This window comes from Rattus norvegicus, chromosome 12, assembly GCF_036323735.1.
Source record: "Rattus norvegicus strain BN/NHsdMcwi chromosome 12, GRCr8, whole genome shotgun sequence".
NCBI classification, from domain to species: domain Eukaryota; kingdom Metazoa; phylum Chordata; class Mammalia; order Rodentia; family Muridae; genus Rattus; species Rattus norvegicus.
In genome coordinates, this window is record NC_086030.1 from 46,337,381 (window position 1) to 46,359,549 (window position 22,169).

Genomic DNA, 22,169 nt, shown 5'->3' on the forward strand with positions numbered 1-22,169 from the left:
TCAGAGGCAGTTGTGAGCCACCATGTGGTTGCTGGGAATTGAACTCAGGACCTCTGGAAGAGCAGCCAGGGCTCTTAACCACTGAGCCATCTCTCCAGCCCCAGATATAAGCTTTCTTGTTTTCAACTGTTCCTTGGTAAAGCTAAAGCATGCCCACCAGTGTCTGGAAAGTACTACGGCAGCAAGGCCATTAGCACAAACTGCCAACACCTCCCTCTCCCCGACACACAATCACATCATGACAGCAGAGTCCTCGCCCCAGAAGGAATCTTTCAGGGTCCTGGAAGAGGACAAACCAGACTTCCCCAACAAGTATGCAAAATGGGAAGACTGGTGAGCTTCTGTCCCTGAGTCTCAAGCAAGTTCGGTCGGTTTTTAGAAACAAACACTGCAGACATGGCCTCCAAATGAAAACCTAAACACAGAACCCTGATGTTTTTGACGGATGCACCCTTTGTCTGTGGTGCTTGTGACTAACCTGGCCTCTGTCTTCTTTACTGCTCCAGGGTGAGGCAGGCAGGTATGTAGATGGGGGAGCCCCATCACCCAGACTTACCTTCTCCAGCTTCTCCTGGAGCTCCTGAATCTTCAGCTGCTGCTCAGCATTGATCTGTGATGGAAGCCGGGAGAGAAAACGGACGTCATCAGCACCCGCGGAGGCTCCAGGAGCCTCTGCGGCTTGTTTTCTAGAATTTGCTAGCATCGAAAGAACATTCGCCTGTCAGAGAAGCATGGGCCCATCCCAAGGCAAGCTGTGGTATGGACTGTCCATGTAGGACTGTCAACGTATATGAACACAATAAAAATGGTACCAAGGGTCTGGGTTTATGTGTTACTGTGAGGAAGTAGAACCGTGTGTGTGCGTGCGCGCGTGTGTGTGTGTGTGTGTGTGTGTGTGTGTGTGTGTGTGTGTGTGTAAATTATATTAAAGTTGGCACATGCCTGAATCCCAGCATTTGGATGACAGAATCAGAAAGAGCAGTATAGGTCAGACTCAACTATACAGTGACCATGGGACTAGCCTGGTCTACATGGAACTCTCTTTAAAAAAAGAAATGCGTCTTCTCTTTTAGAACCACAGCTAAAGGTTGACATAGTTACCCAAAAGCCACTACAGTAGGGGCATGAAGTTCAGCATAGTGCATACTTGCATTCACTGCCCCTCACCAAAATAAAACGAAAATAAATATATCGCCACTAGAAAAGTATTCTTATGTGGTAAGCAGTCACTAATAATATTACAACTATCTCTAAGTACAAGTTGTCGCAGATAATACACCCCATTGCAGAAGACGCACCTTCTCCAGTCTGGAACATTCTCCCACTTCAGGCTTCCCTAGGTCCTTAGCCTGTGAGTGAAAAGAGAACATATTGGGAAATCTCAGCAATCCACTGCCACTGTCTGCTGTACTTCCTTGGCCTCCGAGACCAAAACCACAACAAACAGTAAGAATGGTATCAGCCTAAAATAAAGACGGGCGTTTTCTAAAGAATCTCATTGTGTCTCCAACCTACACTCGCTAAGCCAGCGTGGCCTTGTGTCTTGTGAAGATCATCCGGGGCCGTGCCCCCAGGGTCCCCTCTTGGAGGGTGGCTGACTACCTTCATCAGTTTATGCTGACATTCGTTTGCCTTCCGCTTGAATTCCTCGGCGGCGAGCCGAGACTCCCTCAGCTCAGACTCGTAGAGATCGCTGCGTCTTCGGGCTGACACGAGGTCCTCTTCCAGCTGATTCATCATCAGCCTCATCTCCTCCACCTGAGCCTGGTACTCCTAAAGACGGGGCAGAGACGGGAGGTGAGCCGGGGACCCCCGTCAAAGGGGGAGAGCAGGGAGGCAGAGGCAGATCAACCATGGAGGAAGATGTACATCGGAGGGAACGTGACAGGGGACAGATGAACAGACAAAGACAATTGTTTCTGGACTGACTCAAACAATCTAGAGAGGGAGGCAGGGGAGGGGGAAAGGAATATTAAGTTGCTCTAACGCAGAACACGTGCCAGTAGTAACCCCACCGGGAACACGTGTGCTGAATCAGAGGCCGCAGGGATTCAGAGAAGCCCCAGGGATGAGCTCAGAGAGGGCTGAGCTCTGAGTGAAGACGAACTGTTTGTGTGGGGTTCTCCTCCAAGGAGAACGGACTTGTCCTTCGGATGCCGCATGCCCCTGGCACAACTGGGTATGGTACCAGCTTTGGAATTAACGTTTTAGTTGGAACCAGGGGGTGATTGGGAGCCTCAGAGGAAACCTCAGGGAAGGTGAGACTCATCAGCGTCAGCTTCTCACGATTAATTTTTCTGGGCTCAGAGCAGAAGGTTGAGCTTAGCGCTGCTCCTGCAATACAAGTCGCCCTGGAATCTGGAAGGGTGGCAAAATCCCAGACCTCGACAAAGTAACTTGTAGGGGGTTGGAGGGGGACTTTTTCCCCAAGAAAAATTATCTTGTTCCCTGAAACAAAAAGCCTTAAAATGACCCAAACAGTCTGATGTTTTCCACAGTGAATTTTAACACCAAATGAGAACATTCGAATCAAAGGCTTCCCACCGCCTTCCCACCCACACACAATGAAACAGGCAATGGCCTTGAAAACTTCGGAACCGAGTATAGAAAGACTCCTCAATAGAGCACTCAAGGCGGAGTAGGGAGAGCATGAGGCCTGCCTAACTATGACCAGAACAGGAGCAGGCAGGTCAAACATGACAAGGACAGGGATTAAGCCGACACAGTCATTGACGTCCATAAACTATGCTGACATCTTGACAGGGAAGCATCAGCTGAGACACGGTGCTGGCGGGGTGCTTTGCCGTTAACGCTTTGGTTATTCTTGTAGATGGAGCCCCTCTTTTGCATGTGCTGGGTTAGTGCCCAACCACTGAACAATCCCAGCCGTTTATGACAGCACTGTCTCTCCCCTCTGTCTCTCTCTGTGTGTGTGTGTGTGTGTGTGTGTGTGACTCTGGGCATGCATGCGGAGGTCAGAAAACAGTTGTCAATTGGTCAGTTCTCTCTCTTACCACATGGGTGCTGGGATCAAACTACAACCCGCCATCCTTGTGTGGTGATTGCTTTGTACCCGCTGAGCCATCTGACTGGGCGCTGTGGTAGTTGGGTGTTTGATACCTGTTTGATCTCACTGCAGCAGATCCATACCTAACAGTCACTAGGGGGGGTGACATCACTGAATCCACACGGAGTTCGGGTCCCAACACTCACCCTACATGGGAAGCATGAGCCAGAGTGGGAAGCATGGGCATCACATCCCTCCCTCCCACCCACAAGTACACGGTTACTGAAGACCAACCTTGGGACCATGGCTCGTGGGTGTCCTGCTCAGTATACACAAAGTACATGATGCCAAATGACAGGACTTCAGTCACCTGCCCCAGGATGTGGGCCACAGAGAAATGGTATATAGCCTTTTCATGGAGTTCTTTGAGGTCCCCCTTATGAGGTCCAGGGGTACCTTATGACTTTCATGACTCTTAGAACTGTGCCTTCCTTTGACCCATTCATCCATTAGGGAAAAAAAAAAAAGAAAACAAAGCAAACAAACAAACAAAAAAAAAAAACAGGAGGAGGAGGAGCCTAGTGAAGTGACAGGTGCCTGTAATCCCACCAATTAGGAGCTAGAGGAAGAGGACCAGAGTTCAAAGGTCATCCTCAGATACATAGCAAGCTAGAGGCCAGCCCAGGCTATGTGAGACCCTGTCTCACACCACAAAGACGGCGCATTTACATATGTGTAAATGCACACACACACACACACACACACACACATAAAGATAATTGCATTCACATAGTAGTATATCTTATATGATTATACCTTAACCCTATATTCATATAATTATAAAGATGTTAATATCTATAAAAGCGACGCTTGTGACCTATAAGCTCAATATTTGTTATTTAAAGGAAAAAAAATGAAATCTGAGCACTTGGGAGACTGAAGCAGGAGGAATCCAAATTGAAGGCCAGCCTGGGCTACATATGAGAAAGCTAAAAATATTTGAACATTATGGACTATTTATCACTCCAGATTAGAGTTCCATGTTGGCCTCACTACTGTGCCGCCCTAGAAGTACAGTGGTCCCCTCCCCGAGGCTGCTGTGCGGAGTGTAAGAAGCAGCCTAAACGGCAGACGCAACCCCCTCGAGCTATGAGGACATCAGATCCAGAAGATCCTGGGCACCTTTGTCCTCAGCCTCAACCTCTAAAAAAAAGAACTGTATGGCAGTAGTGTGTGTCCGTGTGCACGTGCATGTGTCTGTCTGTCTAATCCACGCTCTGGCCTGTGGAAGTCAAAGGACAGTCAGACTTAGGGCTCTCCTTCCATCCTGTGGGTCCCAGGAATCAAGCTCAGGTATTCATGCTCTACGTCACCTTTATCCATACTCCCTTTTCTTTCTTAAACTTATAAAGAAACCATAAACTACTGTGGTTTTGGTTTTTGTTTTGTTTTCAGAGCAAGGACAAAAAAGCACCTGTGTAGTGAGAATTTCGGTTTCTTTAAAAACCCAGCTATGGGGGCTGGGGATTTAGCTCAGTGGTAGAGCGCTTGCCTAGGAAGCGCAAGGCCCTGGGTTCCGTCCCCAGCTCCGAAAAAAAGAACCAAAAATAAATAAATAAATAAATAAAAACCCAGCTATGTTCTGAGAATGTGTTTGTTTTAATCCTGGGTGTGGGATGAAAGGCTGCTTCACAGCAGGTGACTGTGATTTGCCTCGTGCTCTAGCAGGGACGTGGTTGTGCCAGCTGCAGATCATCTCTATGAGTATGTGACATTTGGAATTCTGGGGACTCTTGAGAGGATATATATGTGAGAGCACTGGGAAGGGCCCTGGATTGTTCCTGCTGCTGCATTTTGTCAAGAGGCCATGAGCAAAGAGACAAGAAGGAACTGGATATCCTGACTACGGAGACTGGACTTGCCCCAAGGAACTCGAAGCCCCTAATCAGCAGGATGTAGTCTAAAGAGATCTATGCTCCCTTCCCTCTCAAACCTTCTTTCCCTCCTGCCTAGTGTTGGGGGGTTGGAAGGGATTGAGGTGGAAAAAGAGCAGAAAAGGGAGTAGAGATATAAGAACCCAATAAAGTAGCCCAAAAGTCCTCCTGCACGCCCTGTCCCCACCTGATGCCTCCGGTCCCTGAGCTGCCTGCAGGTGGAGGGAAAGCAAGCATTCCCAACATCCCTCTCTGCAGAAGAACCCTCTCATCAGCCAGCCTCCCTTATGATGGAGACTCTAGGGAAACTCCATAAAGCCAACAGCTTAGCGAATCCCTGCTTCAGGAGAGCAGACTGCCAGCTCTGTTTGCAAGGGCAGCTGGGGAGGCCACTGTAGCTCAGCATGGAATGGTTCCTGGCACTGAGCTGAACAGAGAAACCAACAACTGATGGTGTGACTGTGTGGTGGTGGTCCTGCTCCCCTGACATCTTGGGGCTTCTTGATGACTTGATGACTTCTGAGAACTGTCGCTCTGTTTTGTGATTTTGGAGTCAAACCATGAGGGGACCCTGCTAGGCGGGCTCTGGGTTAAAACAGAGGATTAAAAACAAAAATGAGCCGGTGTACTAAAAACTGAGTTCTAAAAGAAAAATCGGGGGATTCACCCTAAATCCCTGAGACGCCAATGCACCAAAAAATAAATACTATGTGTTTGTTGGAAGCCTTAAATGCATTCTCTTTGTGTGCAAACAGTGGGGGCCTAAAAAAAAGAAAAAAAAATCACACCATTATAAACACATCTTCCTTTGAAGAAAAGTAAAATCCAGAACCGAAAAGTTTTCTCTTGCCCCATCGGAACTTTGGGCAGTCATTAAATCTGAAACTCCACATGCGCGCCGGCTGTGACATGAACCGCAAAAAGACATCTCTTTGAACTCAACCGCCAGAGTGCCGAGCCTTCCAAAATGTCCTGATTAATTCTTTCTGTGGCACTCGTGAACACCCTCTGGTGGCCAGAGGCAGCTTTCATTTTCCCCAGGATATCCCCTAAATTAATTTCCAAACACAAAGGACTGGTGGGAGATGAACCAACCCTACCTCCTGCAACCTCCAGGGTGGAGAAGAAGAAAAGCTGTGTTGAGAAAGGTGTATGAGTCACCTGTCAGAAGTCTCAGAGCCCTTGCAGGGGGACTGTGAGGGGACTTGATGACCCATTTGCAAAGTTCTCTGTGCTCATTTATTTATGATGCTCTCACACAGCAGGAGGCTTGTCAACCCATCACTTAAAACATACTGAGGTGACAGGAGCATCCAGCGCCCCCCCACACACACCGGGGTTGAGCCATGGGCAGTCTATGCCACTCCCTGTGTCCCCAAACCTTTATTCCAGCAGACTCTGCCTCTCAGACATGCCTGAGATTGGTGGCTGGAGCCGCTGGGGACTGGCGAGAGTCGTACCTGCTCCTTGATCTCCTGGAGCTTCCGGCTCTGCTCTCTGATGTCGTGGAGAAGCTGAAGAGCTTTGTCATCCTCCTGAGACACCTCCATCCGCGCTTGCTCCAGACTTCGCTTTAAGCTCTGCAGAAAGCAAAGATTTTAACAGGGATGCCCCATGGATCCTGTTCTGGTTGAAAAGGCTCATTAGGAGAGCTGCTGGGACACCGGGCGGGATACTTTCGGGTGATGGGCCACAGTAGACAACTTGCAGCCGTTGCCGGTTCCAGTTTTCACCCTGTAAGAGCTACTTGGCGGAAGAAATGTCGTCGCAACCTCACAACCTTACAGGGGGCGGAGCCTGGCACTGTCTACTTCTCCTGGCTCACTTGTATGTTCAGGACTGAAAACCAGTAAGATTCTGTGTCTGTTAGAACAGCCACCTCCTCCATGACTATCTAGTGTGTTCTGGGAATGTGAATGCTTTTCCGGATTCTCAGGTACGCACGTCTGTTTCAAAGGAAGCAACAGCTTCACGGTCTATCCAGCTGTCATTTCAGAGTCCAGTTGGGTACCCGCCTCCTAGACACCTATGATCCATCATCCCGCACACCGCTCACCCCCTACCCCCGCCATCCCAGGCATCCATGGCACTGAGGGAGACATCTGAAATACACAGCTGTAAACTTCACCCACCACTGAAAGGCGGCCAAGTCTGGAAGGCAAACATAGCAGTTACTCTTAATCAGCCACATTCTATAGATTTCCTCTCCCTTGTGAGGAAAAAAAAAATAAACCTTTATAAATGTGTGATTCAACCTCTACGACTGTTTCGTTGGGCACAGTAGAAAACACCTGAATGAAAACTCCACGAGACAATGAAGGAGACAGTCAACTCTTGTGAAGGAAAGGAAAAAAAAATGGAGTCGCATGAATAATGACAGAGCCTGGGTCTCAGAAGCCAAGTCTCCTGGGCCACAGTGCTTCTAAGGGAATAAGAACTCATTCCGGATAGATTCGAATTATGTTTTCTGACACGAATTTGGGAGTTTAGCCCTCAAAGCTGATGGTGCCAGACACAGCATAGACCAGCGAGGTTGGGACAAATGACAGGCCCCTCTGAAGAAGGCTTCGGTGACCCTGGATCCCCGTCTCTGGGATTGGTGGAGCTCGGCAGCCCACTCTGGCTGCCTGCCGAGTGCCAGTTCCAGCCCAACTGCTAGGGGGCCTCCTGCCTGCTCTCGCCACCTCTGGCAGCCGCCTGCCCTTCCACTCACTCGGTCTCTCTCTACTCTGCCATTGGCTGTGGTGCGCCTCATGGAGCTGTCATGAAACAGGATGAGACGCACACGACAGGGAGTGCCGCCTCCCTCCGAGGGCAGGGGGCTTTGGGGAAGGCTCACACTGCATTCTGTGATGTAGGTGGCAAGGTCCTGCTCCAGGAGGGATCTCTGAGTCTCAGAGGCCTTCAGCTCCACCTCCTTCTGACTAAGCACAGCCTCCACCTCTGACACTCTGCGATGCAACCGGGCCATTTCCTGCTCCATCTGAAATAAACACGCGCGCGCGGGTTAAAAGGGACCCAGGGGGCAGGAGGCGGGCGCTTGCGGGGGGGGGGGGGGGGGCAGGAGCCGGGCGCTTGCCGGGGGCAGTTACGCGTCAGCGGGGGGCGGGGCCCCAGGCCACCTGGTGGTCTGCGGGGCGATTACCGCTAATTCGCCAAGAGCTGGGATGGAAATACCATTGCTTCTTCACCCAGGAGCGTACAGTTCTTCAAAAAGACAGTCACCAAAGGCTGTCAGTCCTGTCATCCAAGTCCTGCTGCGCAGTCACTTCTCTAGCACACTGAGCCAAGAAGCCACCGCCATCATGGTCCACCTGTTTGCTTTTTTTTTTTTTTTTTTTTTTTTTTTTTGGTATCGGTCTGGCTTATACGGATGCCAGTTTAATTTTATCCTAAATCCATCTTGGTCCCCCCATCTCCTTGCAAAGACCTAGAGGACAGATCCAGGGCCAGGCTGAGAGACAATGATTCGTCTGAACTCTTAGGAGTCCCACACGAGCAGTGGTTTCTTATTGGGCTTTCAGAGAGTTGCATTAAGAGACGTGAGCATAGTCAGCACAGTGGCCGCAGTGACATAAGCAGGAGTTTTAAAGGACTAGGAAGACAGACTTCGCCTCACTCCGAGCAGATGGGACGCTTCTCAGCCCCAGGTGAGGAGGACCCAGGCCGCCTGCCGGAAGAAGCAGACATCGGGCTGGGTCGTGCTGAGAAACGGGCCGTTTTAAATCCAGGGCCTCCTCTGGTAAAGATTTAAAGGATTTATGGCAATGTCTAGGCCCGAATTCATCTCCCTCTGAGCTGATGGAGGCGCGACTTCAACGAGGGAGGCGGGCGGCACCTCGCTCTCTACAGATCAGGAGGCTCAGTGCCAGCAGCGGCCCCTGGCAGATCCCTTGGCATATAGTGATGGGAGGATCCTGGAGCAAGGACGGAGGCCGGCTGCACAGATAAATACCTTGTGACACTTGTCCTGAGAGTCTTGCAGCTCTTTGCTTTTGATGAGAAGTTTCTTTTCCATGGAGCTAATCTTGGCAGGGGAGTCCAGACCCGACACAACAGACCTAAATATAAAAATAACAAAAATTTTAAAAAAAAAAAGTCAAGCAGTCAGCATACCAGCCCAGGAGTGGTGTTTGGACACTGCAGGGCAATGGCAGATCTGCCAGCATCTTCTAGTGCATTAAACCCATGGGTCAAGGAGGTGAAAGAAAGCAAGGGATGTGGCAGGTAGATGCAGATCCAAGGGAACCTGGGACCAGAACTGGCTTCTCAGAGCCTTGGTCTGCACAGCAGTACAGTAGGATGGTGAGGTGAAAACCTGCCACACAGAAACGTGAGCACTCCATGCACAGCCCAGCCTGGCAGGGCTCCCTCCACTGACACACTCAACAGGTATGGACCCAACACTCACTAGGGGCCACTGTGCACAGCAGAGGGCACTTGACACGGGCCCTCCCAAAGTTGATGGTGTAGGGAGAGCAGACAGTGTGTTGGGAAGATTTCAAAAAGCTTATGAATGAGAAAGACTTCTTGAGGGAGAAAGGGGGGTGTAAGCCAAGAACATGGCGGTGAACGAATGGCTGAGACCTGAGGGCTGAGGAGGTTCTAGGGACACAAGATCATGGAGAAAGGATGCTCCAGGGACAGGGGCAGCAGCTACACTGGCCCTGAGGCAGGGCAGACAGGACTGGGTGGTTTCAGTAAAACCACACTGTAAAGTGCTCTGTCACTCCCCTCAGCTTGTCCATCCATTCGGTTTGGTTTTCTAGAGCCAGCTTTATGCTTATGGTCGTAAGCCAAAGGATATCCTCATTCCCTCCCAAAGATGCAGCCATGCACGCCGAAAGCTACAAGGACCTTACTACACAGTGAACACTCTGTCGCTGTGATGAGGTTAGTGATCTTGATATGCAGAGATCATCCTAAATTATCTGAACGGGTCCAATGTATTCATAAAGGTCCTAGTTGGGGACAGAAAGCCAAACACGGAGGCAAGGTACAGGGTCAGATACAAAGACACTGGAGATGCAGTGTCAGGCTGAGAGGGGTGGCTCAGTCGTTGAGCCCCCAGCCTGTGGAGCCACAAAGCAAGAGACCAACACTTAAGGGCTGTCCCCCGACCTCCACACAGGTGCCGTGAAACATGTGTAGTACACACATGCGCACGGGACCTACCCTACCAACATCACGTACACAAAGATGGGCAGCCACCAGCCACAGCTCACAAACAGGTGACCTCTAGGAGCTGGACAAGGATGGAGGCGGATTCTCCTCAGAGCCTGCAGGCGGAGCACAGCCTCATCTCAGCTGACTTCAGCCTAGAGACACCCACTGGGACCCCTGACCCCAGAAATGCAAGATAACAGGCGTGTGCTCTTTTATGCCCTCGGTTTGTGGTGACTTGTTGCAGCGTGAGACTCAGCGCCTGCCCTCTGAGCTCTGGGACATGGCTGGTTCTACCTGAACACCAGACGTGCTTTCATCGTTCACCCCTCACACCTCTCAGGTACGATTTATTCTCATGTTCCAGGAGAGGAAAGTGAAGCCTGGTGAGGTTAAGGGACCTGCTGGCTGAGAAAGGATTTCTGTCAGTGTACAGGAAGCGGGTGACTAAGAGTGGCCGGATTCACCTGATGCCCAGCTCAGCAAACATCACATCCCATGGCAGGCTATGCAGGTGCGTACTGGAGGGTGCCCCACCCATATGGTGTCCTGTGGGTTAGCTATTCGTGCAGATGAGACTCCAGCGTCCCTCCGTGGTGGATGAAAGACAAAGTCCAGCCAACAGCAAGCAAAGGCTCCAATGTATAGAGGGACAAGGCGGTGTTTCCTTGGTAACAGGCCTGCAGGAGCTGGTTACTGATGAGCACTTGGGGTCTTCCCAGCAGGTTCAAGTTCTGTTTCTGCTGCCCCAGACAACTTCTTCTCAGCTTAAAAGAGGTCAGCTTCCTACAGCAACGTGAGACTCCTGACTGACTCACTGACAGCTCTCTCTAGACTCAAGGGCAGCCAAGTGGGTCAACAACTGGAATTGGGCTGCTCTGTGTACAACCTAGCCTGTCACTAACGAGCCTCAGGCTCCCCTCCTGTAAAATGGGTGTGAGGAGAGCGCAGATGCAGAGCCCCAAGCACATCCATGGCACATTGAGGGTTTGACAGATGTCAGCCATTACTATGACTATTGGCATTTTTATTAAGATCCCAGCAACTTTGCAAATAGCACATGCCTCACAGGCCTAAAACAGTTGCTTGAAATGGTAACACTCAGGGGGCTGGATGTGCTGTGCGCTGTTATTCACATCAAGACAAACAGTGATTATTCATAGGAATGGGCAACGGGGATTAAATCCAGAAATAAACCTGCTTTTTTTTTAACTCTCACATTGGGTTAGAAATTTTAACACTTCTCACAAGCCTACTTCCTAGCCAAAATATAAGCGGGAGCGCACACGTGCATGCACACACACACACACACACACACACACACACACACACACACACACACGTACACACACATGCGCGCGCGTGCGCACAGAAAGAGCCCTGCCTCCGTAGGGTTTGCTTGGGGTAGTCTTAAGTTTCCCTCATTCCACTGTGGTAGACAGACTAGAAGAGAAGGTCCAGGCCACCTGAGGAGACAGGGATGATCCCTGGTCCTTCTGTGATCAAGGGCCATCCATTCATCACAAAGGGACATACATCATGGGTGACAGCCCAGGCCACACTTCTTTGCACCTGGGGGCAAGCTAGCCTTTTTAGAAATACGACTGCGTGTGCTTCATGATGCTGGGGTGGGATGTGGCTCACTTAAGGACACACGGGGGCAGGGCTCCAGCAGAGCTTAAAGTTGAATGTTCGCTGGTTTGAGTACAAAACAGAGTGCTTACTCGCCAAAAAAGAGAGGAAGAAAAAGTGTTTCTAGGTCACTGGTTAATAGGGCCCAGAAAGCCAGAGCCAAGCACCCGCAGGGGACAACGTGCAGTCACCCCGTGTCCGGCTATTCACTCTGCTGTTTTGATGCCTGACAAATGTTCACATTTAAGAGTTCTAAGTATGCCAATTAAGAGCTCTTCAGACTAAATATACTAAAGAAACCTTTCTCTTTTAAGAATAAATAAAAACCACATCTAAAAAAAGCTCTGGTGGGAACACTGTGACTAAACTCACCCTGCATCGTCGACTGCACAAACAGTGGGAGGGGGTGGAGGGCAAAGGTCACTGTGGCTCTGGGCAACTTCCTGTTCCTCAGTCCAGACAAACTAGCATCACCCGGATATGGAACTGTTGCAACGAAAAGCTGGGGATGGGGCTCCCGGAGACGGATGCAGTCTACACAGGAGCCTGACAGTACCGTTTCCTTTAAACTCCAGGGTGATTCTGATGGATGGTCAGGGTGGAAAACCGGGGTGCTCACTGGAAGGACGTGCTTGTGGTTCAAGTCAAGGCTGTCAAGACTTTGAACGCTCTGGTGTGGTCAACCTCGGTGTGAGGCCAACAGTCTCTGGTCACTCTTCAGTGGTCACTCTTTAGGGGGACCTCGCCTTGGTCTGAATTTCAGCACAGTACATACAAGCATCAGGCAGTAACTGAGAAGAGAATTCTCTATCGTTTAATATGCTTACAGCTTTATGTATGTAGTGGATGTATGCATGCATGTACCGTGACGCACACGTGTGACACGGAACAACGTTAGGGAACTGGGTTTTTTTCCCCTTCCAACTGTCCTTCCACTCAGACACTTTATAGCTGAGCCATGGCACCCGCCCTTTTCTGTTGTTTGGAGACAGGGTTGCACTTGGTAGCTTAGGCTGACGGCAAGCATATGATACCCCTATTTCAGCCTCCAAGGGCTGCGATTATGGGAAGGTGCCGTGACGCCCACGTAAGTTCATTTAACTGTACCATCTTTGGGTTTCTCAAAAAAACAAAACAGTGAAGCCAGATATAGCTCAGAATGCTAACACGATATTATCTTCGATACAACTAAGGCCATCAACTCATAGTACCAAAGGCAAGCTCCAATAGAAACATTTTTTTAAATTTTGAAAATTTATGTCCAGGACTGTTGTGTTTTACCTGAGATTGTATGAGCACCCAGTACATGAAGAAGCCTGCAGAGTCCAGAAGAGAGCACCAGATCTTCTGAAGCTGGAGTTAGAGACGGTTGCAAACACCACGTGGGTGTTGGAAACCAAACCGAGTCTTCTACAAGAGCAGCAGGGGCTCCTAACCACGGAGCCATCTCGCCAGTCCCCAGATAAGCCCTAACAAACGTCCCCTCAGCTCACTTTCTCTAGGTTTGTCCCTAACTAGCTTCCAAAGTGACTGGTGGTGGCTATCCCCAGAATTGGGCATGGTTTAACCCTCAGCTTGAGAGGTCTCATCCAAGCACAGCTGAGAGCAGCCAGACCACCTCATATAGTTGCCGTTTCCAGACATTAAGCCTCTGGTCTAATGCAGGCATGGTGTTATTTAAAGCCTACATCATTGGAGGGAAGTTTAAAAAGCAAAACAAGGGCTGGAGAGATGGCTCAGTGGTTAAGACATTGATTGCTCTTCCAGAGGTCCTGAGTTCAAATCCCAGCAACCGCATGGTGGCCCACAATCATCTGTAATGGGATCCGATGTCCTCTTCTGGTGTGTCTGCAGACAGCTACAGTATACTTATTTAAAATAAATGAATAAATCTTTTTAAAAAAAAAAAAACAACCACTCCTCTGTGGGATACTTCATAAGAATTCTGAGGCCTTGGTACATGCCCTTGGCCCAGAACTGCCAGAAAGTGATGAAATCAGACGTGCATATGTGCAGGAAAACACGTGACATGAAACACATGAAGAACTCTCACTTTACAGAAAGAAGAAGAATTCTCTCCTACAGCCCATGGCTCTTCCCTAGGATACACTCGGTGATATTTAGAACATTCTCCATGGTCTTAGTGGGGGTGGGGAGGATGGGTGTGGGGGCGGGGCACGGGAGGGGCTGGAGGTGCTATTAGCATTCAGTATGAGGGAGTCTGAGGCACTGCTCAACAATCTCTCTCACAGGAGGGACTTACAGGACTCACTGGGCCCCAAATGTCACCAATGCCAGGCTGATAAACCCCAGCGTGGAGGCCATAAGGCAAAGGAGGCCTCCATTTCTCCTCTTAGGGACCATCCCAGAGGGAAAATGAGCACTGGCCCTGCCAGGAGTGGGGGAGCCACTTAGGAGTAAGTTCTATGTACAGGTGCTTCACGGGCTACCTCACAGGCCTCTACAATCCTGTGGGATGGGTGCTATTACCCTCTTGGCATGGAGCATGTACATGTGCATGTGTGTGTGCATGTGTGCACGCATGTGCGTTTGAGTGAGCATGTGCATGTAATTAAGAACTGATCTTAAAGCCTCTACACCTACCCTGTTTGAGTGATGGACAGTGAAAAGTGGAAATGTCTACAATCGATGGTTGCAAGTTCAAATCTCAACTCAGCTGCTTGGCTAGACAGCACTGGACAAGCAGACAGTACCAAGATGTCCAGAAAGGCAAAGTCATGGAGGGAAGAGAAGGGTGGCTCTATCCACCAGTGGCTGCGTTTGTTGCTAAGCCAGAGCTCAAGACAGTCTAGGAACCCAAAAGCATCCACAAGCTAAGTCGATCCAATTGCCACCACACCACCCCCGCCCCTGCCCCCAGACACAATTCAACCCACATACACAAAAGCAACTCTTCCTCCACCGCTCCATGGTGGGGCTGGGGGCTGGGGGTGGAGGTGAGACGATTAAGATTGAGTAACAAGATAGATGTGGCGGGGGGGGGGGGGGGGGGGGGGGGGGTTGGGGATTTAGCTCAGTGGTAGAGCGATTGCTTAGGAAGCGCAAGGCCCTGGGTTCGGTCCCCAGCTCCGAAAAAAAAGAACCAAAAAAAAAAAAAAAAAGATAGATGTCGGAAGCCTAGGCCAGTTCATGCTCTTGACTGGATGGGACCCAGTCCAACAAAGATGCTAATAAAAGAACACACTGCCTGCCCACTCGCTGCTTGCCTACTCCTCACCACGCCCCTCCCCCAGCTGCATTCTGGATGCGCTGCCAGTAGCCCCTGTGGAGTGGGCTGCTCCCCCAAGGATCAGCAGGTGCATGCAGCCACCCACGTGCGTGCACACGCACGCACGCGCGCGCGAGCTCGTGCACGCGCGCGCACACACACACACACACACACACACACACACACACACACAGCAGCAGTGGCACTGTCTCTTCCAGAGTCAAGCCAAGTTTGGGATTTCCTTTTTTTCCCCCCAGCTTCTATTTTCTAGAAAATTTTACTCTGAAATCAACATCTCTTGCTAACATACATCTGCCTTATAATTACAGAGGCCCAAAAAGCGTCAAGAGAGGACAGTGTGAGACAGAGGGAGAAAGTCGGGATCGCCAGCCCCTACAGCCCAGAGAACAAGTTTGCCTAACATTACACTGGACCAAAAGAGGAAGGAAAAAAAAAAAAGGCTGTTTCACACAGAACCATCACATTTAAGAAAGAGGATAAAATGCAGTTTCCCCAATGATGGCCTATACATAATCCACAGAACTAAGAAAAACCCAGGAAAGCTATTAACAGAAATACTTCGTATCTTAAGAGAATCCACCCCGCAGAGCAGGGATGAGCCGTCTCTTGACTCCTGGGCCTAGAATCTTGGGCAAGTATCAAGCCATCCAACTGCTTCCTTAGGAAGCCCACCCTTGCCTGAAAAATCTGTGGCCCGATCAGACCACAGGTCGCCCATGCTTCGGAGACAACCAAGTGTAGAAACAAGATGCTAATGCCAGAGTCGTCGAAATTAGCTCAGCCGAGGGCCTCACCTTAATTGTGGCCAACGGCGCTAAAAATATATGTAACCAGAAGCTGCAACGTGGGACAAGAGAATTTAAAAACCGTCAGCACCGTTTCCAAAAATACGCTGGCTTTTAAGACTGTACATTCTGAAATTTATGAACTAACTTTATAAGCCCGTTTTAAAACACACGGTGGTGCCCATCGTAGCCTCCTCCTCCTGGAAATGTGAAAGATGCCACTCCCCTGGGGGAGCTTCAGACCCTGGCTTTGGAGCACAGCACATATGTACACCTAGATAAGCCACCACACAAGCTCGGCCGCTGCCACCGCCGCCACCCGTGGGTTCCAGATGAAGAGAAACATTTGCTCTAGAGTGATTAATACATGGCACAAAAATCATTTATCAAAACCCTCGCTATTCATAAAAATATAGCCAGGCATGTGACGATTTTTTTTAATACCATTACCAGCCCTAAGTGAGCGTCTCGCTTTACAGGGTTTTGTCAGCGTGTCCCCACCACGTCCCTGAATGAAAACCACCACCTAGTTAACCCTCCTGAATTCAACTCTCACCCCTCTGCTAACCACCCTCCCACAGTGGTCGGAGAGATCCTTTAGAAGATGACATCTGTTGTGCTCCCACTTAAAACCCTGCCAAGCCTACTCAGGGCTACCCCACGCAAGGCCAAGCTCTCTGACCAAGACCACACTGCTCCAGCTTCCCGATGCTCTGATAGGCTGGCTGTTGGTTGGGCACTCATGTCTGCCTCTCCCCACCAGGAACAACCTTCCAGGGATCGCTATCGAGAGCCGACTCCCACATTCTGATAGATGATGTAGGCAGGACTTTCGCCTCCTCCCTTCACTGTTGAATCCTCAGTGCCTGGGAAGCACATGGCGCACAGTAGGACAGCAAGACACTGCTGAGTGAATGGTCCAGTGAATGAGTGCTCACCCTATACCACCAGGACAGGAGCCTTGTGATGAGACTCACTGCAGGTTCAGCCTCTAACACAGGGCTTGGCACCTCATGGGACCTCAGTGTAGACTTCTACATCAGCTCGTGGGTAGCCAGGAGTGTCACCTCGGGTGACTCGACCTCCTCCCACAAACTCCTAGTGCTCAGCTCAGGGAAGCCTTCTGGTCAGTCTAAATTGACCACCTGATTTTGGTCCACATTTTGGTCTGATTTTTACAGAGCCCTGGCCACCATTTGAATATGTCTCCATGTACAGTGGCTTCCTGAGGACAGGGGCAGCGTCTATCCTGTTCACATTTATACCCCTGAAGCCTACAGTCACGGACCCATTAAGCCCATGAATGGATGAATGGATGAATGAATGAATGAATGGACGGATGGATGAATGAATGAATGGATGGATGAATGAATGAATGAATGAATGAATGAATGAATGGCATACAGGCAGCAGGCAGGTTCAGTATACTGATCATCATGGACAAAAGAATCCAAAATGAGAATTTCTGTGCAGAATCAAGGCCGAGAGAGCACAGAAAGTCTCCAGCCCCAACATCAGAGAAGTGCTTGGGCCTGGCCTGGGGCAGCAGCATCCCATGACACTCACCCACCCCACCTTGGAGGACACTCAAGTACTCAAGGGTTAGACAGAAAAGGTGACATCTTTGTTGGGGACAGGGCACAAAATACTGTAACTGGGTTACATCTCAGTAACAGCAGTCAACAGAACAGGGACACCTGACCTGCTCCGGGATCCCCTCTCTGCAGGAAACCTACCAGACACTACTACAGTCCCCATAGAATCTAAAAGAAGTCAGTGTCTTGTTCTCAAAACCAGAAGGGGGTGAGACCCAGCTCTGAGCCCCTGCCTAATTCTCAAGCCTGAACTTTTCTTGGGGGTGCTACAGCCAGTCCCCCAAAATAATGGGTGTTTTTCATGAGCTGTAGTGCTAAAGGGATGGTCTGTGTGATCCTCAAAGGGAACCCGGGCTTGGTCATCTCCAGCTTTATCATCTAGAGACAACAAATAGTGCTGAGTGGCATGACGGTACAGACCATGTGGGTGACCCCTCCAGAAAGTTGTTCCTTTACCTTGACTATTTGGACAAGTTTGCCCTTCTCACATGAACCAGCAAAGCTGTGACGGTTTGGGGTCAGGTGGTATGTCTGGGGTAACCAGACAAAGTATCTTCCCAGGGTCTTGGTGTCTATCAAGTAAACTATGGTGAGGCCATGAGATCGTGCACGGACAGTCTTAGGATAATAGTTCTGGGCACACAGGAAGCACTTAGCAGATGCTGTGTAATCTGGGCAGAAGGAATTGGTACAACCCAGATCACTTCAGTCTAACTCAATTTAATGAAAGTTCGACCTACCTGAGGCAAAGCCCTGTTTGTGGCAAAAGGAAGACACAGCCCTGTCCTCAGTGAGCCCTGGGTAGTTTGGCCAGATCTAGGGGACAAAAAAGAAGGTAGGGCTGGGAGCACAGGCTAGGGTCTTGGCACGCAAGCTTGGATGTCAAGTTCAGGAGAGGCCATTAATTCTGTGCACAAAGATGCCACTGAAGGTCCCCACAGGACGATTACATCATCAGCCTTGGCTCTGGAGGAATTCCACTCTGGAGAATGGATGGCAGCCAGGAAAACCAGAGGCAGAGGGCTTATTTGTAGCCTACTGCACCAGTCTGAGCAAGTGTCCATTGAGGTGATGGGGGACAGAACAGTGGCATAGGCACAAGTGTCATCAAAGAGCTTTGCCAGTGACAGGAGGAGCAGAGGCAGAAGAGTGTGTGAGGCACCACCATTTTCTTGCCTAGAAGGGTACGGAGTGGTCATTTTTTCTTAACAAGAGTAAGAGGAGGGGCGGGGAGGGCGGAGGCAAAGTCAAAAACTGAATGGGACAGCAGGTGATGGTATGCAAGTTTCAGGGGCCTAAAGAGACACTAAAGGAGGAATCGGAGGAGAGATATGGGAGGGAACTTGTGCCCGGAGCCCAGAAAGCAAAGGAGATATGGGCTGACTAGAGGAGTCCAGTGGCTTGCATTGTTGACTGAGAGAAGTCAATAGCTTTTTCGATGGTCCCTGCACTGTACAGGGGTTAGAGAAAAGAGCCACTGAACATATGATTCTTTCGGGAGGGTCCCTCAGAGAGAGGCCAAGAGTCGAAAGGCAAAGCGGAGCGAGCCAAGAGGGATTTGCTCAGGCAAAGGAAGAATTGCCAGCCTGATGCCATGCTTGGGAACATGAAGCACATTTAGTCAGTGACTACCTTCTTCAGGGACCCAGACAAGCATGCAAATGAGTCTGTGGGGACCACCAAAGCACACCCTTGACAGGTTTCCTAGCACCTGACTTGCAGGGGTGGAACGGGCCTGTTTGGATCTGAGTTCCTAAAGGTGTCTTTAAGACAAATGAGAAGATGGTAGAATGGTCCTGCCAAGATGAGGCGGGCACATGCTCATCTGAACAGAGAGCAGGGTAGGGCAAGCCAGGGGACAAGGTGTGCTTGACAATCGAACTGAATGAGCGAGAGGAGAGAAAGACAACACCCAGAGGCGAGCAACCAATCCAAGATCCAGGTAATGGCAGGAGACAAACAGGCACTTGAGGGTGGTTACCATCAAATCTCTTGAACACATTAAGTCTCTTAAATAGGTGACTTTAGGAAAGAGGAGAAGGGGCTGTTGTTGGCTACTTAAAAAAAGAAACCAACCACAGATGAGACTGTGTAACAAGGATGTGGGTAGGAAGCACAAGGCCAAGGAGCTTTTGGCTGGACACAGAAGGAAACAGTTTCTTCTGTCTCTCTCTCTCTCTATCTGTCTGTCTGTCTCTATCTCTGTCATTCTCTGTGTGTCCTTTGTCTCTCTCTGCCGCTGTGAGTGTTGGTTTGTGCGCACAGCCACAGGATGTATGTGCAGGTGGGATGGATGGCAGCCGTGGTTGTCGGCCTTCACTCTACCTTGTTTGAGACACGGCCTCCAGTGGGCCAGGGTGTCTGCCGCGCCAGCCCAGACACCACTATAGACATACGCTATACTCACTACGCATACACTATGGTACCTGCCTTTTCAGCAATTCTAGGAAAAACAGTTTTTAAAAGAAGATCCCCCCTACACACACACACTGCTCCTAAGTAGCTCAATAAAAGTAGGACTGGGAGTTGGGGATTTAGCTCAGTGGTAGAGCGCTTGCCTAGCAAGCACAAGGCCCTGGGTTCGGTCCCCAGCTCCAGGAAAAAAAAAAAAAAAAAGTAGGACTGATGGGCAAATGCTCCCTCCCCTCCCCTCCTCTCCCCTCCCCTCCCTTCCCTAGAATAAGTCACTGGGGGCCAGATGGAAGGCACCAGGAAGAATGGGAAATCTGAAGGAACACAATCATAGCCATCACCAGCAGCCATGGGGGTGATCTGGCTGTGTACAGTGGTGCACACTCGGAGGCTGAGCCTGGGCTACATAGAAGACACTATTACAGGAGAGGAAGAAGGGGAGATAGCTTGGACCACTCTGTGAGATATTTATTGTACAGTTTATAAGTAATTAGCCTGAAGACTGGATGCAGACCAAGGTCAATGCTGTATCCTGTCCTCAGTGAACCACTACCCTAGAAAGTAAGAATGTGAGTGGTTATGGATGTATATGTGCATGTATGCAGACATGCACGCACACACACACACACACACATACACACACATACACAAACACACATGCACACACATACACAAGTATATACATAAGCATACACACATGCATATACACATACGCACATAGACATACATATATACACATACACACACACAAGTATACACACAGACACAGCATACAAACACACACACCTATATACATACACACACATACACATAAGTACATACACATAAACACATATACACATATATGCACATACATATACACATGCGCACACACAGCCACAGCAGGTAATGTCTCTAAGTGAGAAGAAGTCTAAACCTATGAGGGCCACCTACTCAACAAACCCATAAAGGCCAAAACCAAAAGCAACACTTTGACCTGCATGCCATCTCCCTTCATACCTACCCCACCCAGCTTCACGGCTCTTCATTCCCCCACATGGAGCCTACTTCAGACAAGCATGTGAACCTGGGTGCAGTGTCATAGTGCGGTGGTCAAGAGACTCTGAAGGTAAGGTGGGAGAAAGGTTGGGTGGCTGTGTTGAGCAAGCTCATCTGTGTGCAGGGCTGAGAATGGAACCAGAGACTGGGTGCCCTGCGTGCCAGACCAGTCTTCGAGAACCCTCCATCCCTCTCCACCTCCCTTCCGACCAGAATCCACTGGAGACCAGGCTACAAAAACCCGCTGTCCCTCTCTACCTCCCCTCTGTCCAGAATCCACCGTCTTTTACAGAGCTGAGGCCCAGCACCCATCCTCCATCGGTGTATGGGTGAGCTCGATTGGAGCAAGCATAGTCACCAAGTGCTCCCCACAGCGTCCTGTGCTGAGACCATGAGGGCATGCTCAGGGCAATGGACCAGCATTCCAAGAAAGATCATCACTGCTCATTAGCAGGGAAGCCTGAGTTGGCCTCACTCTATAAGTGCTCCCTGAGACTCTGTCTTGTTCATTTATCCTTATGCCACAGCTAATGTGCCTGCTCAGCTCTGTGAACTATTTCAACAAACCGGCTTTGACGGAGTCACCCTGATGGGAAGGTGCGCATCTGGGACTTACTCTTGTCCTTCTGTCCTCTAATCTACTCCTCTACAAAGAACACTTCTTGTCAACAGAATGTTAACTCTTGCAGTTGGCCAGGACATTTAAGCATTTCCAGGAGAAAAACTCCCAAGACCTGGAGACCTCAGTGTGGGTCTGGCCACACTTGGAACTCCCTAATTACTGCTGCGTCCTTGCCATGATCTCTTACGACATATGGAAGAGTTCTACATAAATATAGACTGGTGTGTCAGAAATAGCAAGAAACAGAACAGGAGACCGTCACTAGGCCTTTTCAAATACCAGGTATTAGAGTAAATGCTTTCTGTTCCGTGCTATCCTCCTAGAAGCCTTTAAAAAGGTATGCTGGTTTCCATGTTACCATAGGGGACATTACCATGTAAACAACCCCCAACCCTGAAAGAGGCGCTGAAAACTGGCCATCTAACCTTCTGCCATGTCCGAAGGGATGGTTCAATCCCCGTATCTCTAGATCCACTCAAAGGAAAGTGCCACCGGATGCCAGAAGGAAGAAAGCGCCCTTCCCAAGACAGCTCACTTGGACCCAACCCTCAAACCCACAAAGCCAGCCTCATCAAGGTCACATCGCCTTGTAGAGACACCCTGACTTGACCCAGGACAATGAGGCAGCTGGACATAAAGCAACTCATCCTGCGCTGACTGGCGTGCGCGCATGCGCGCATGCACACACACACACACACACACACACACACACACATACACACACACATACA

At 49.9% G+C, this 22,169-nt stretch overlaps 1 protein-coding gene and 1 long non-coding RNA gene across 31 annotated transcripts in view; one reads left to right on the forward strand and one right to left on the reverse strand.

The window, feature by feature from the left end:
* Cit (citron rho-interacting serine/threonine kinase) overlaps positions 1 to 22,169 on the reverse strand; it is a 161,762-nt gene that overhangs the window by 73,500 nt on the left and 66,093 nt on the right. For 13 of the 25 annotated variants that reach the window (XM_039089823.2, XM_063271707.1, XM_063271706.1 and 10 more), the window contains 6 exons: positions 8,897 to 9,002; positions 7,781 to 7,924; positions 6,402 to 6,521; positions 1,516 to 1,773; positions 1,299 to 1,349; positions 557 to 610 (listed from right to left, as the gene is read on the reverse strand). In XM_039089823.2, coding sequence (XP_038945751.1) covers positions 557 to 610; positions 1,299 to 1,349; positions 1,516 to 1,773; positions 6,402 to 6,521; positions 7,781 to 7,924; positions 8,897 to 9,002 — 733 coding nt within the window. Of the gene's footprint in view, positions 1 to 556; positions 611 to 1,298; positions 1,350 to 1,515; positions 1,774 to 6,401; positions 6,522 to 7,780; positions 7,925 to 8,063; positions 8,259 to 8,896; positions 9,003 to 22,169 lie in introns of those variants that run through there. The other 12 variants (XM_039089826.2, XM_039089825.2, XM_039089824.2 and 9 more) reach the window with 5 other exon arrangements.
* Positions 8,264 to 12,077, forward strand: LOC120095998 (uncharacterized). Of its 6 annotated transcripts, none has more exons than XR_005492047.2 (4): positions 8,264 to 8,591; positions 9,711 to 9,834; positions 10,472 to 10,618; positions 10,830 to 12,077. It is a non-coding gene; the product is annotated as an uncharacterized LOC120095998 (long non-coding RNA). The 6 variants fall into 6 exon arrangements; XR_010056801.1 differs by having other exon boundaries at positions 8,455 to 8,591; positions 9,711 to 10,447; positions 10,534 to 10,618; XR_010056802.1 differs by having other exon boundaries at positions 8,455 to 8,591; positions 9,711 to 10,447; positions 10,534 to 12,077.